The sequence below is a fragment of the Amaranthus tricolor genome, chromosome 2 (genome assembly GCF_026212465.1).
Source record: "Amaranthus tricolor cultivar Red isolate AtriRed21 chromosome 2, ASM2621246v1, whole genome shotgun sequence".
NCBI classification, from domain to species: Eukaryota; Viridiplantae; Streptophyta; class Magnoliopsida; order Caryophyllales; family Amaranthaceae; genus Amaranthus; species Amaranthus tricolor.
The window spans coordinates 22,418,714-22,435,267 of record NC_080048.1 but is presented as its reverse complement, the minus strand read 5'-3'; the positions used below and the strand labels follow the sequence as shown (position 1 = coordinate 22,435,267).

General features: G+C 34.4%; 1 protein-coding gene across 1 annotated transcript in view; it reads right to left on the bottom strand.

Annotated features, from left to right (window-relative positions):
• LOC130805122 (transmembrane 9 superfamily member 2-like) overlaps window positions 1-11,842 on the bottom strand; it is a 13,482-nt gene extending 1,640 nt beyond the window's left edge. The window contains exons 1-6 of the mRNA XM_057669774.1: window positions 11,450-11,842; window positions 1,675-1,715; window positions 1,010-1,595; window positions 705-842; window positions 438-594; window positions 1-350 (exon numbers count right to left, since the gene is read on the bottom strand). The exon at window positions 1-350 is cut by the window's left edge and continues 135 nt beyond it. Coding sequence (XP_057525757.1) covers window positions 1-350; window positions 438-594; window positions 705-842; window positions 1,010-1,595; window positions 1,675-1,715; window positions 11,450-11,628 — 1,451 coding nt within the window. The 5' untranslated portion in view covers window positions 11,629-11,842. The remainder of the gene's footprint in view (window positions 351-437; window positions 595-704; window positions 843-1,009; window positions 1,596-1,674; window positions 1,716-11,449) is intronic.
• Window positions 11,843-16,554: the final 4,712 nt, after the last annotated feature.

Sequence of the window (16,554 nt, the reverse complement as noted above, 5' to 3'; positions counted from 1 at the left end):
ACACTGGCAAAGATGTAGTAGAGCTCTATGTAAATCGCACTGAATGGCAAAAATCCAGCCATTGCCATCTGTGGAAGAGTTCCACGGTACCACGGTAATGGGGGAATTTCTCTGGGGTACTTAGTTGTGCGACATGGAGCTTGAAACTCAGCCTTGCTATTCTTTCCAGCAATTCCACCCAATACAAGCAACGGTGAAGTTACAAGTGTCCAAATAAGAAGTATCACCATTATCGTGCCAAATGGAAGGGCAGCGGTAGCATGGTATACTATTGCGACAGTGTTTAGAAAGCAAAATGTAAGAAACAGTGGACCACAGAACAGGCAACCAGTCAGCAACAGATTCCTAACCTGCCAAAACCAAAGTGTGAAAAATGTCAGCAAGCCCCTAAAAACCTGCTTTCTGAGATGGAAAGCAAAAACAGGAGCAGCACACACCCAGTTTGTTCCTTCCAGTTGGCAATAAAAGGCAGTTGCAGTATAGCCAGCAATTCCAGATGTAAGAGCATAGATAACAACCAGGGCTGTGAACAAGGCTCCCCGGTTGTAAGGATAAAACACTCCAACAAGGGCAAGTAGGAATATGAAAACCGTACTGAAGCAGAAGAGAAAGAAGTTAGATGATAATTTATAACATAGACTCCAAAGACCAACCATTCTCAAAAGATATGATATGGCGACAGAAAAGAAACATTATGTACTTACAGAGTAAACAGCTGAGTACCAGATCCAAGAGCAGCTGCAAGAACAGACTTGTACTTGGGAAACCTGAATACATCTCCATGAATATATTTCCATCCAGTTTCTTCCTGGTCTTCTACAGTTTCCTCATCATGTGCATACCTTTTTGGCAAGAAAAAAATGGCAAGAAAGAAATTCTGTGAATGATACAAACTGACCACATGCTAAAGACAAATTTTACAGGCTATCAATTTCAGTCATAACATTGTTCATCAGATGAACTTATAGTATTCATAATATAAACAAACAAATGGGTGAACAATTCTTACTTAACAAAATCATTCTTGAGCACTCGCATGAGAATTGTGGCAAGAAATCCAGTTAATAAGAGAACTGTGACACATGAATTTATGATAGAGAACCAATGGATCTCCAGATGATGAGGTAGAGAAGAAGACTGCGAGTATTTATCCATTCTCTTATCAAAAGGAGTGTTTGTCTCTTTCCACTTCACAGTATACATAAACTCTACATCTACCTCCTTGTCCTCCGTAATATCCACTAAAGAGTTGGGATCAGTTCGAACATTGATTTCAATAACACGGTCTTTGTTATAAAAGATGTCAAAATGGATATGTTTATATAGATAATACTTGTACTCGCTAGGATCTAGTTTTCCTTCCTTGTCAACTTTGCCCAAAAAACCCCAGATTGGCAAGTCATCATAGTACATCTGAAAGTAATAATCTTTGGCTACAGCATCCCGAAACTTAGCCACTTCGTCCTTTTCCATCTTTTTCTTGCAGATAACTTCTGATTCCTTATCCACCAGGAAATCAAGCTTGTAAGGAGCACTGACCAGACGATCTCCATTTAATACTTCACCTAGGGCCTCTCTTTTCTCCTTGACATGATCTGTAATCCAGAATATTAAAATCCACAATACAGAAATAAGAAACAGAAAAGCAACAACAAAACTGAACTCGTTACTCACCTGGGGCACAGAATGGCAAATCGAAATAACGGTATGTTTCACTGAAAAAAAATGCCAGACATCAGATAAAATAATTTAGACAAGCTTAAATATGTGGGAACCAAATGCATTGATAAAAATGAACATGTCACAACACATTACAAAGAAGTTCTTTAACAGCTTCACAACAACACTAATATAAAGTGAGAAAGTGAGAGAAATGCGTGTATGAGATAAAAAGATAAATGTGCGGATAAGAATTAAAGAAAGAGTGTAGGTCATGGCCAAAAAAGGAAATACAGCAACAGTCAAAACCCATGTGACGCACTAAAGAGTAAAATGCCGCAAAACTTGCGCGACAGAGAGAATATGTTTTTACCTTGTTGGCAATAAGGCCCTAACAAAAGGCAATTAACCCCCAAAGTCACATATCTACACTACAGTATTACACCCTTCCATATTGAACCTGTTCCTAATGAGAAGCAGGAGTGCCAGAAAAAAACCCGAAATGCACCAAATTTCTTACTTCTAGATTACTTACACAAGATATCTACTCCCAAAATATTAAGCCTTCAAGCAATCACAGACCTTCTTTACGACCCATCAGGTTAAGCCCCCATAAAACTTATTCTGCCCCTAAATTTTATTTGGCTTTTGTATTAAGTTGTTTCCCCACAAAAAATACTCAAGATCTACCATTGCCTTCTGAATTTGGTGGATCATACATGAATGTCCAACATTTTACCATAAACTACTTTAAAAAATAGAGGCACGTACTACAATACTGATTATTATCATCCGCATGTCCAACATAGTAACTGACTATTATCATCAAAAACTCAACTTGTAGTGAAATCATCAAACAAACTAAAGAACTCCTCCTTTCATCAAACTTGACTATAAATTTTAACAAACTACAACCAACATTTAATCCAAAAAAGCCATAAACTAAAGGATTTTAAAATAAGAAGGATAAGAAGGATTTTTGTAGTCACTATATATACAAAAAAGGATACTATGTTATAAATTAAAAACATTCTTCAAATTTATGTCATGGTATCTTTCCTATGTAACGTAGTGACTTTTACAGTTATGTGTTTTTGGCTCAATCATGACAAAGGGTGTTAAAAAATATCTGGTTTGTAAAATCCGACTTGATTTATCCGGTACCTGAATACTAAAACCGAATAATTTATCCGGTTAACAAAATTCGGATCATCCGGCTCGGGTACTCGGCTTTTAAACTGGGTATTCGAGTCAGATATGGATCACGTTTTTTGGGAATCCAGATACCCGGTGTCCAGTTTACTTTTTTTTTTAAAAAATATATATGTTTTGAAAAAATGAAACTCTAATGAATAATGAGTAATATGTTAGGTTGGGCTTTGTGTTTTTGTTTTCCAGCAAAACTCACTCACGCCGCCACTCCATTTCCTCTCTTCTTATTTTTCTTTCTTAAAGACTGAAAAATGAAACCCTACCATGTTTGTATTTTCTAGTTCGGTATTTGCAGGTTCAAAATTGTTTATGATTCTTCCATTTTTGGGTATTTATTTTGTAGAATGTTCATTGTAGGGTGAGTATAAGAACTATTCCTTCCATTCTTTTGTTTCACAAGATGAGCCTGCTTCCTCCTTTTTGTGGCTTGTATTGTTTTTAAAGGAGTATAAAAGTGTATCATGATAATTTTAGTTTAGTTTAGTTTAGACTAGTTTACTTCTTATTGTTATATATTGAATGATATAGTTTAGTTTAGTGCTAATGGAATTGTTATTGTTACATATTGAATGATATAGTTTTGTTGAGTGCTAAATGATTATGGAATTGTTATATATTTCAGTTTAGATGCATAATTTGATAAACTCTCACTATCCCTTATCCTATGATTTATATTTTAAGACTAATTAAGTTTAGGTATTTTTAGAGATTTAGTATTTTAATTATATGTAAACAAAATTTATTCTAAAAGGAAAAAATAACACATGCTTAAGGAATTAAACAAAACTAGATATCCGGTTTTCGACCCGAATTAAACCGAAATCCGGAATCCGGATACTCGGTATAATTCGGGGTCGGAACCGGGTCCCGTTTTTAGGTATCCGAAAATCAGGGTATCTAGATTTTCGGAGTTGGGTCGATTCGATATCCGATTTTGCACACCCCTAATTGTGACCTTAGATTTTTTTTATCTTATTGAAATCAAGGGTGTCGAATGCTTCTTACCCTTCTCATTCTCAACACCAATCTCAATGGATCCTTCCCCTATATATATATTTGTGTATATATATATATATGTATATATATATATATATGTATATATATATATATATATATATATATATATATATATATTTGGATCATGTGAAAACCAACTAAAGTGGTAAAAATTGAAAACATGTCTGTATAAAAGCTTAAATGGTATACATATTTCGGTGGCAATTTTGTAAATAATTGGACATTTTCTAAAAGGTGTACATATATGTTTAAAAGGTGTGTATATTCGGATGGCAATTCTGTAAATAATATGAACTTTTTCCTTCACAAAAATATGTACTACCTATTAAATAGTATGTACACCTTTTGCTAATATATGTATATCTGACTCTGGTTTTCAGTTTTCACCACTTTAGTTGTTTTCACCTGATCCTGCTATATATATATTGACTTATCATTAAGAGAAGAACGACCTTATCTCCTACAGACTTTAGTTATACGAATGATAAAAAATTATTTTGAAAAGTGGGATGGCTCGAATCACTATGATCATAAAGAAAGACACATTCCAGAGTCTTTTAGAGGTGCGATATACGATGAGTCTACTAGTGCCAAGGATTTCCTTGCAAAAATAGAGAAGTGCTTTGTTAAAAGTGATAAGGTGGAAATAGCGAGTACATCATGGAAATGTCTCGTATTGTTTCAAGGCTTTAAGACTCTAAAGATTGAGATATCAAAAGGATATTCTAGTCTGTATTCTCTTAAACTTTCTTCCTCATATTTATGATCTTTTTAAGGTCAGTTATACAACCTAAAGAATACGTAGTCTCTTAATGACGTCATTTATATTGCATTCTACAGCAAGAGAGATTGAAAGAAAATAAGACAGAAACTACTCATGTGGCTACAACCTCCAAGGAAAAAGGTAAAAAGAAGAAGAAAAACGCCAATAAGAATGAAGTTGCAAATGGTCCATTACAAAAGAAACTTAAAAAAAAAATGTTTCTTTGTAAAATGTCTAGACATATAGAGAAGGATTATACCAAGTTTCATGCTTGAAAAGTTAAGAACGGTACGATTCTTGTTTTTCTTGAGTTCAGAGAATAATTTGGCTTTAGTATCAAGAAACACTTGTTGGTTAGACTCTAGTGCAACATCTAACACCAGTGTGCCAAGTTGTCTGAGCCATCGCAAGCCAACTAACTTTGAAGACGATGGAAAAGAGGTAGCAGTTGAAGCTATTAGATATTTTAGATTGTTATAATCGTCTGGTTTATATTTGGATTAAAGACACACTTCTAAAGTAAAAATAGAATTTGATTTATGTTTCTTGTTTGAAAAAATTGGGATATTGTTGTTCTTTTGAAAACTTGTAGCTTACCTTGTCTTTTAATTCATATGCGATTTTAGATTTTCTAAAAATCTTTATGTGCTTTATACTATGATTTCTTATCAATAAATTTTTAATGCCGATTGCAGTTTAAGCGTAAAATTGATTATGCACAATTAGGAGTCTTGTAGAGTTGCGTCTGGTGTTCGATGGCGTAATTGATACCATTGATTTCACAAATCTTAACGATATTTTGTATATTCATAACTACATGAAATCTTAGAATTTATACATATAGACATTTGCGGGGCATTTCCTATTTCGAGGAATGATCAACAATATTTTGTATATTCATAGATTAATATTCAAGATATGCTTACTTTTGACTTATTCATGAGAAGTCTCAAGTCCTGGATGTGCTCAAAGCATATAAGTTTGAAGTTGAAAATCAACTTAACAAATGCACTAAGAACGTCAAATTGGACTGTGATGTTAAGATATGAGATGTATACTCATATCATGGTTTGTAGCAGCTCTTCAATGTTCATCTAACCAGCAGATAGCACAACATCAGCACAAGAGACAGTAGGATCCACAACAGATGATAGCAGCAACAATTCTATAGCTTGCAATGTTATGTTCCAAGAGTGTTTGGTGTTCTGTGTACTCAATAGTGATCCGTGCACTCTATTTTTCTATGGTCTAGATTACTTCATATTAGATGGTCCTGATTTAAAGCTGTTATGTAGGTTGTTTGGCTAGTAAGTTAGTTATAACTAACTTTGTAGAGTTTTGTTATTTTGTAGCTGAGGTATCTTTGCCTATATATACTGATGTTGTAGCATAGTCTAAGTGTGTTGTAAGAATTCAAGAAATCAATAAAATCATTCTTTGCTTTGTCCTCTTAAATCTGAATTGTAAGATGGTACCAGAGCATTTTAGCATCTGATACTCATGCTTCCACCATTATTTCTGATTTCATCCAATGATCCAATCTTATTCTTGTTCTTGATCAGACTTCAATTCTTGTTCTGATTTCATTTTTAATTTCATCAGAATTGCATCTGATTAATGTCCTAATCTCTAAGATGGTGAACAAATGAGACAAACAACCACCCACCGATCCAACAATGAACCCCTCAGGCCCTTATTATCTCCATCCAACTGAAACAAGCCTCAAGATAGTGCCAAACATCTTTACTGGGACCGGATTTAAGAGGTGGAACAGGGTCGTCGCTCTTTCAGGAAAAAATAAGTTGGGGTTTGTCAATGGAACAATAAAAAGGGCTACTCACAATCAAGATTTAGCAAAATCTTGGGATAGGGTGAATGATATCATAATTGGTTGGTTGCTTAATGCCGTGGATGAAAAGATATCTTAAACCATTTTGTGGCTCAATACGGCTAAAGAGGTGTGGGAGGAACTTGAGCAACGTTTTGGACAATCCTCCAGCGCTCAGTTTTTTACCATACAAGAGGCACTAAACAAGACTAACCAAACATCAGACATGAGCATAGGGGATTTCTTTACCAAGATAAAGGGACTTTAGGATGAAATGGATGCCCTTGATCCCATTGCATCTTGCACTTGCACAGGTTGTGAGTGTCAATTGACACAAAAGACTCTTTAAGAGTCAACAAAGGAATAGGATCATCCAATTTCTTATGAAACTTGATTCCAAATACAAGCAAACAAGGAGTAGCTTGATAATGATGAAAGATTTGCCCACTTCGTCTGAGGTGTATGGTATCTTGATCCAAGAGCAAGTCCATCAAGACATTGGGAAACTTGATGATCCTCAAGAACCCATGATGACACATAAGGTGGAGAAAAGAAGATATTCTGAGTCAAAGAATAGGAACTAAGGGAACAAGAGGCAATCATTATACTGTGAACATTGTAGAATGCAAGGTCATTCTATGGAGAAGTGTTGGAAATTCCATGGGTATCCACACAAGACTAAGAGCAATACATGGAGGAAACAAGAGGAAGATCAAAGTAGTAAGGCTAATGTCAGTGTTAGTGAAGCAGCTGGAAATGAAAATAAAGGGAGTGAAGCAAGAATCACTCAAGAACAGTATGCACAATTAATGAACATCCTCAATAGCAAAAACTCGATTATTTCTGATGTTCAAGAAGTCACTCACACATCAAATTTAGCCCAGCTGGCAGGTACTAAAGATTAATTTTTATTGGTTCTAATTGGGTACTGGACTCAGGTGCAACAGACCATATGAGTTATCAACTTCTGAAAACTTAAAGCCCTTGAATAATAAACAACATGTTATCATTGTTCCTGATGGTAGGCGAATCAAAGTAAAAATGAGTGGCATTGTGCAGCTACCAAGTGGAATAATTTTGAAGATGTGCTTTATGTACCCGATTTCCACTTTAATCTAGTTTCCGTACAGAAGCTAACTACTGATCTTAATTGCACATTATGTTTCAGTGCTAATAAGTTTTACGCGCAGGAGCCATCGAGGAAGCATTAGCTTCTTGGTGAGGATAGAAAAGGCCTGTACTATTTGGACAGCACAGCCACTGAATGCAGATCAGAATGGGACTGCAAGTCATTCACAAAGACAACAAGCAAATAAAGGATGCAAAGATATGGCACTTAAGGCTAGGGCATCTTCCATTCAATAAGTTGACACATATTTTTCCTGATATGGACAGACATGGATTAGAGGACAAATTTTTTTGTACCATTTGTCCATTGGCAAGGCAAGCTAGAGCAGCCATCAATAAAGTTGTATACAAACTAGCAAGGGTTTTCAAGTAATTTATATAGATATTTGGGGACCTCTAAAGGCTCCAACTAGAACAAATTGTACTATGTTCATCACTATAGTGGATGACTTTTCTAGATATACTTGGATATTCCTCATCAAACAAAAATAAGATTTTTTTGGAATGTTTCAAGAATTTTTACTCATTTGTGGAAACACAATTTGGGAAAAAAATTAACGTCGTTAGAACCAATAATGCCAAAGAGCTTTCCCAAGGGGATATATTGTGTTTTTACAATCAAAAAGGCATATGCCACCAATTGAGTTGTATCTACACCCCTTAACAAAACGGGGTAGTAAAAAGAAAACATAGACACCTAATTGAGGTGTCAAGAGCCTTTTTCATTCAATCAAAGATTCTGATAAACTTTTGGGGTGATTGTGTGGAAAGTGCAGTTCATACCATAAATAAAATGCCATTGAGCATTCTAAATAAAATCACTCCATATGAGAAACTTCATGAAAGAAAACCTTCTTATAATATGATAAGAGCTTTCGGATGTCTATGCTATGCATCGACTCTAAAGAAGGACAAAAGTTAATTCGATCCAAGAGCACAACCAAATGTGTTTATTGGTTATTCACAAAAACAAAAGGCATACAAGTTATAGCTTGAATACAAGAAAAGTGTTTACTTCTAGGGAAGTTAAGTTTTATGAGAATTATTTTCCTTTTCATTACAACAACAAAGAACCAATAAGACAATTCTTTCTTCCACAAGATAGTAAGGTCATAACACAAGACAATGTGCCTATGGAGTTATAAGAAGATTCTCATCCAAAGAAAAGACCAGTCCATCAAGAAGAACAACCACATGTTCCAAGGAAGACAACAAGGGAAACAATTCCACCTACGTATTTACAAGATTATGCTTGTATAGGCAAACATCGTACTTGGTGCAATATTGTACATTATGAAAGCCTGCCAAATGAACACCAAAGGATAGCTTTATCACAAGCTCAATTCTCAGAACCTTGCACATACAAGGAAGCTAGCCAAAACCCAATTTGGGTTGAGGCCATGAATAAAGAATTAGATGCTTTGACCAAGAATAAAAACTTGGTAGATAGTTAACCTACCTAAAGGAAAGAAACCTATTGGGTGTAAATGGGTTTACAAAGTTAAATTGAAATCTGATGGCACTTTAGAAAGATATAAAGCCAGATTAGTTGCCAAGGGCTATAATCAAAAGCATGGAATAGATTATGAAGAGACTTTTTCTCTTGTGTGAAAATGTCTACCCTAAGATGTGTTTTAGCCGTAGCAGCTAGTTCAACATGGAAAGTTCATCAACTTGATGTCAACAATGCTTTTCTTCATGGAGATTTACATGAAGAAGTCTACATGAAAATCCTAGAAGGGATGTCCTACACATCCAATAAGTATGTCTTTTGAAAAAATCACTATATGGCCTTAAACAAGCATCTAGGCAATGGCACAATAAACTTCTTGTTGAGTTAAAATCTGTGGGATATAGCCAGTCAAAAAACGATTATTCCCTATTTCTCAAGAAACATAATGACAAAATCATCATAGTAGCTGTTTATGTTGACGACATCATCATAACAAGAGATGATAACATTGGGATTGAATACCTAAAGACTCATTTAGATAAAGTCTTTACTATAAAGAATCTAGGTGACTTACACTTCTTACTTGGAATAGAAGTTAGCTATCAAGAAGATGGCATGGTTCTTACTCAACAAAAGTTCACTAAAGAGCTATTAATAGCAAGTAGTGCTCAAAATTTTAAAACAGTTGTAACACCACTACCTATCAATACTAAATTGTCTCTCAATGATGAAACTTTACTTGATGATCCTACTTTGTACAGAAGCATAGTAGCTAAGCTAAATTTTTTGACAAATACAAGACCCAATCTATCATATACTATCCAAAGTCTTAGTCAATTCATGGAAAGTCCCAAGACTTGTCATTGGACAGCATCATTGCATACTCTGAATTATGTTTTTTCAACTTGTGGACAAGGTATAAAGTTAAAAGGTCAAGATAAACTTGTTTTACAAGCCTATTCCAACTCTGATTGGGGTTCAAGCATAGATACGAGAAAATCTATCACAGGCTATATTATGATGCTAGGGAATTCCCCTATAAGTTGGAAAAGTAAGAAACAACAAATTGTATTTCGTTCTAGTTCAAAAGCGGAATGTAGAGCCATGGCTAGTGTTGCTTCTAAAATTACATGGTCAACTAGATTACTTGAAGAGCTCAATGTGTTTATACATAAACTTATTACTCTTTTGTGTGATAATCAATCTACAATCTTTATTGGTAAAAACCCTGTGTTGCATGAAAGAACCAAACACATTGAGATAGATTGCCATTTTACCCAGGAAAAGGTTCTTAAAGGTCTTTTGCAATTATCATACTTGCCAACTACAAATCAAGTTGCTGATCTTTTTACAAAGATCATTCCTTCACAGCAGTTCAATCAACTTCTTAGCAAACTAGGAGTTTACAACCCCTAGTTTGAGGGGGATGTTAAGATATGAGATGTATATCCATATCATGGTTTGTAGCAGCTCTTCAATGTTCATCTAACCAGCAGCAAGCACAGCATCAGCAGCAAGCACAACATCAGCACAGAAGACAGCAGAATCCACGACAGATGATAGGAAACAATCCTATAGCTTGCAATGTTATGTTCCAAGAGTGTTTGGTGATCTGTGTACTCATTAGTGATCCGTGCACTCTATTTTTCTATGGTCTAGATTACTTCATATTCGATGGTCCAGATTTAAAGCTGTTATGTAGGTTGTTAGGCTAGTAAGTTAGTTATAACTAACTTTGTAGAGTTTTGTTATTCTGGCTGAGTTATCTTTGCCTATATATACTGATGTTGCAGCATAGTCTAAGTGTGTTGTAAGAATTCAAGAAATCAATAAAATCATTCTTTGCTTTGTCCTCTTAAGTTTGAATTGTAAGATGTGATTACCTTCGTTTACATGGATGTGCATTATTATTTAATTATAAATTCTAACAATTATACCACAATTTATACATAGTATATGCCTATTGCTGATAACCTAATTAGCAACATTGTGCCTTTATGACCAGACCATTAACACGAGTCAAAAAATGAATTCAAAATGGGAAAAATGAATCAGAAAATGTTTGTAACACTAATTTCTGCATCTAACAGAGTTACCATGTTGAATAAACTCCAAAATAGTGGAAATTAAAATCAGCTTCCCCAAAAATGCAAAATAACTGGCCCGATCATTAATTTTCAACAATTCACAATGATTCTAAGAGCTTCAATCATTACAATTTGAGATCAACAAACCAAGAGGTCCAGCAAGCATGATCCAACCACTGACATTAACTAATTACGTAAAATATATAATTAAATCATAATAGATCAAAATTAACACTAATTAGCATGAATTAGAAAAATACATCAAGAAAAAGAGAAAGAGAGAAAGAGAGAAAGAGAAGGACCTAGGGTTATGAAAAGGGCCCACTTTGTTAGCGTAAAGAGGAACTTGTTCACCAGCTTTGTAGCGATGATCAGAAGCATCGGATCTCACATGAGCAACATTGGAAAAAATGAAGAGAACAACGGCAACAGCCACCATTAAAGTAGCCTTAGATTTCTCCATTGTTTCGAAAATATTCATCTGGAATGGAAAAGTCCAATCGCAGAAACTTTTACAGAAGAAGAAACAAGGTTGAAGATGATGAGAGATTGCGAGGACGTGTCAATCCAAGAGAGAGAAACACCAGAGAAGAAACCAGTCTTGTGTTGAATCACTATTTCAAATCATACATACTAATAAAATTATTTGAAAATGATAAATATCAATCTTCAGAGAACCTTGACATCATACATACGGATACAGACGAGGAGACCCGCCCCATCCCCATCCCATCGGGGAGGGGATGGGTCCCGGTTTGATAGGTCATGGGGCGGTACGGGTATAAAATTCATACCCACCGCGGGGATGGGGATGGGGATGGGTTTTAGGCCTGCCCCGCCCCGCCCCGCCCCATACCTGCCCCGCTCCGCTCCGCCCCGCCTCAAAATATGTACAAATTTTGAGAAATCGGGTACCCGGTATCCGGTTTATATTTTTTTTTTAAGAATTATTTTCAAAACCCTAAATTTGGCCTTTTGGAGCCTAATTAGAGATTTGATAAGGATTATGAAAATCATAAGATGCATAATCTAAACAAACAGTAAAGAATTAGAAATTGGTGGATCTTGGAAGATAGATAGCTAATCAATTTTTTTTCATGAAGTATGCTTCATCCAGTATCAAATTTTAAATTTTGTTTTTGTATTTTTTCATGTTTACTTTTTGTTTTACTTATTTGTTAACTAGTGTTTTATTTTATTGTTTAAGATAATTTAATTTAATTTAGTTTTAGCATGTTTTAATATTGTTTTGATTAGTGTATTTTTTATTTTGTTGGTTATTTTATATTTAATTGTTATTTTAGTTTGGATGATTTTATATTTACTTTGGATGATTTTGAGTTGATGTTGAAATACTTTTGTTTTAGACATGTATATTTGTTTGAGACTTTGGTTATGCATTTGTTTGAGACAAGGAATGAATATAAATATGTGGCACAGATGGGTATTAAGCGAGGATTTGACGGGTGGTGGAGCGGGAAAAAAGGATATTACACGGGGATGGATACCCAGATGGGTGGTGGGGCGGGGATGGTTTTAGATACAAACCCATCGGGACGGGGATGGGAAAAAAATTATACCCGCCGCGGGAATGGAGATGGGGATGGGGATTGCATTAACAGATGGGGATGGGGATGGGGATGGTGATTCCAATACCCGCTCCGCACCGCCCCGTTTGCATCCCTAATCATACAAATTAATCATTGTACATACTAATAAAATTGTTGAAAAATAACAAATATCATCATTAGGAAACCTTGACAAATAAAATGAAATTATGTTAGTGGATGATAGATGATTACATGATAATATTTACCTAATTTAAAATTAAATTTTTTTCATATTGGAGCTAAATTGGGTAAAATATTTATATAATTTATTATAGAAATTCTATACATCTAACTTAGATTTTGATATTTATTATTGAATGAAAGAGTGATGTATTTGATAAATAAACTAAAAAAATCAGTATTTAACTTTTTTGCTTGAAAAAAGTCATGTATACGATGAATTTAATCATCATAATATATAAACTTTTACTTGCATTATTCTTTAAAATTATATTTTCATATATTATATACTAATAAATTCAAGCACCGCACGAGTTTATATACTTGTCAATATATAAGTGGTCCACCTTACAACTCAAAGTGATCAATTTATGATTAAAAGTTATTAATTTAAAATGATAAGTGTATATTAGTCTACTCTAATTGAAAATAGTTTGTAATATGACATTTAAACTTACTACACAAATTATTATATGAGACGGTTTCTCTGAGAGACGTGCCTTATACATAGGTTAAATAGTCCTCTCATACATATTATAAGAATATAGACTCTTTATTTAAGGTCATCTCTCAAAGAGATGATCTCTCACAAGAGTAGCTCATCTTGTTATTAGTTTAGGTCTCTTAAATTGATGTTCATTCTGAATGAGTTTTTTTACCCCATCCAGTGGCTTGAAATTCTAAGGACAGAGAGTGTTAAAGTGTCCATTGTTACCAACATGTAAGTTGTCATACATCAAAGAAAAGGATATTCTACATTATAAACTTGAGGCGTAACTCTTACTACTATTAATTGGTTGAGAAGTGGATTTGTATATGGATTACATCTTATCCTCCTTATTTAGATAGCTCATACCTATTTTTTAAATTCAAACATTTCGTTTGAGAATTTGTGGTTACTAACAACATTTTAGATTCAAATTCTCATCGGCTCCACTCCCTTAACCTAATATGTAACAATAAATGAGATACTCTTGTGAGAGACTCGTCTCTCGATGAGATAACCTTATATAAGGAGCTCATATTCTCATAATATGTATTAGATGGGTTCACCCACATATAAAGTACGTCTAACGATAAGAGCATCTCGCACAACAATTTTTGTAAAAGGTATTTAGTGTGTTGATGATCTACGGTTATTGGTCCATTTTGTTGAGTGTTAGGTTTTTTGTCTGGTAAAGTGGGTCTGAAATAGTATATTGCAATGTTGTGTACTCTAAATTGCAAGACGAATTGTTGAGAGAATTTCACTTAGTGTGTCTATTTTCTTCAAATTACTGAGTAAAAAACTCATAATTCTTTAACACAAAGTCACCATTTTCTATAAATCACTGAGATAAAGTGTTTTTCGTAGCACCTTTCATCATTTAAATTTCATTTCTTCAAGGAAGCTTCACATTAGTTATATTTTTATTCAAATGTTAGAGTTGTCTTTTTAAAATGTTATAATTGGTATTTTGGTACATTGAAATTGACATTTTAACTAGATTTAGTTGGTGTCTTTGCATCCTGAAGTTGTCATTTTAACTATATTAAGTTCGCATTGTAACTATATACAGTTGATATATTATTTAGCTTAAAGTGTAAAACAACACCTAATATTTACCTAATTAGATGGAGATGCTACTAAACATACTCCAAATTACACTTTAATATATCTTCAAGATACATTATAAATATAAAACTTGACATTACTAAATAATTCAAGATGTAATTAAAATCATATATAAATAAACTCAAATGTACCTACAACTCTATAACAAAATAAATCTCTAAGCTTTTTATTTTTTGTCTCAAGACCCAACAATTCATCATCTGTTACTAAAATTCAATACTAAAGTAAACCTACTACAAATCCATAAAACAAGTACCATGATATATTACGTCACTCCGCGATACCCACATGTCAATCGACTGGTTAGTCCCTTTTGGAAGAGAGGCAATATTCACTCACCTATAGCTCCGCTTTCGAGTGCCGGTAACCAACAGCTACTAAGATTAACAATAGGGTTCTTCTACTGTAACGGTCCGGTTTAAGTGACCCGGAAATTCATATAAAAATACAAATTCCGGTTCACTCTTTGGACTCCAGAGAAGACTTTTCTCTAGGACCGTCAACGTTCCGTCGATAAAGAAATATAGATAAAACAGAAAACAATACCAACATGAAAGATAATAAGTCAACGGAAGCTCTAACGTACAACTCGAGAGCCTAGAGGCCTCTAAACAAACTAATCGAAATAGCGGAAGCGAAAAGAAAACTACACTATCACTTGTTACTTAAATACAGAGTTTCTTTCTACTCATAATCTAATACAAAAGATAATAACATAGTCTTGATTATTACGGGTTCTACGTCGAGATCTCACTCCAGACCCCACTTGCAATCAATCTACTAGTCGTCGTAAGACAACACACAGTAGGTTCCAGAGAAACAACCAATACACATCAGAGACTTCATACAAATATCAATCAGGTTGAATACAAGTGAAATGTTCATCCTAGCATGCATAGGCTCTAACACATTCATTATTAATTAATCCCAACTTGTAACGTTGCCTGTCCTGTTTGGGTCGTTCAAGTATAAATCATTCATTATTAGATAATTCCAACTTGTAACGTTGCCCGTCTGGTTCGGGTCGTTCAAGTATAAATCCAAATCTTTTTAAAGGAATACACTTGGGAGAGCTAATCCCAAGGCAACCACCGACCTAAGACGTTGCCCGTTCTGTTTGGGTCGTCAAAGGCTAAAGTATGCATACCCCCATGGTGACCGTAATGATCCAAAACTGCCATGGGAACAATAATTGTAATAATCCAAACCAAAACGTTAACCCCTTTGGGTAACATAATTCAACCAAACTTTAACCCCTTGGGGTGACAAACACATAAATTCTCAATTTCCAATTAATTTCTTTTAAATTATTTGAGATGTCTAATCCTTATGTGAATTACAATGCCTCGATAGAAATGAAACAACACTACTTGCACAACCACATAAACAGTATGGTCTAAGCGTGTACCTTTAAGCGCTGTGACAACAATGTTCAAGCACGACAGAAATTTCGCCCTCTTATGAATCGAGGTCCTAAATAACGCACACACAAAAAGATCACGTATTAGAATGTGTTTACACGTTTAATCCACTCCATATGCTAAAATATCACTAAGACTAGATAATTTTTAATTGTTTACATCCAATTCCCAAAGGTTCCAAATTTCAAGTTCTGACCAGAAACTTTAGGGGTCATTTCAGACAGATTAGAAAATTCAAATGAAAAATTGGACTTCGCCATTGCGTTCGGAACGCGTCAATTACCTTGGGTACCAAATTTCGTAATTTCTAACATCCATTTACTATTTTTAATTATTTTAAGTGTTTAACGAGTTTTTAACGCAACGGTGCATAAAACAACGGAAAACAATTAATGTTTCCGGGTCGGCACCTTTAACGAGGGAGATTAGCTGCTGCCTGAATACATATACATATATATTTGAGATTAAACTCATCATTATTATTATTTTATATATACATTATCAACCCCTTTTTCTTTTAAATCTCATGACCAAAATAATTCTAGCAAGGTCACATTCACAAAATCCTTCAAGAGGCTTGA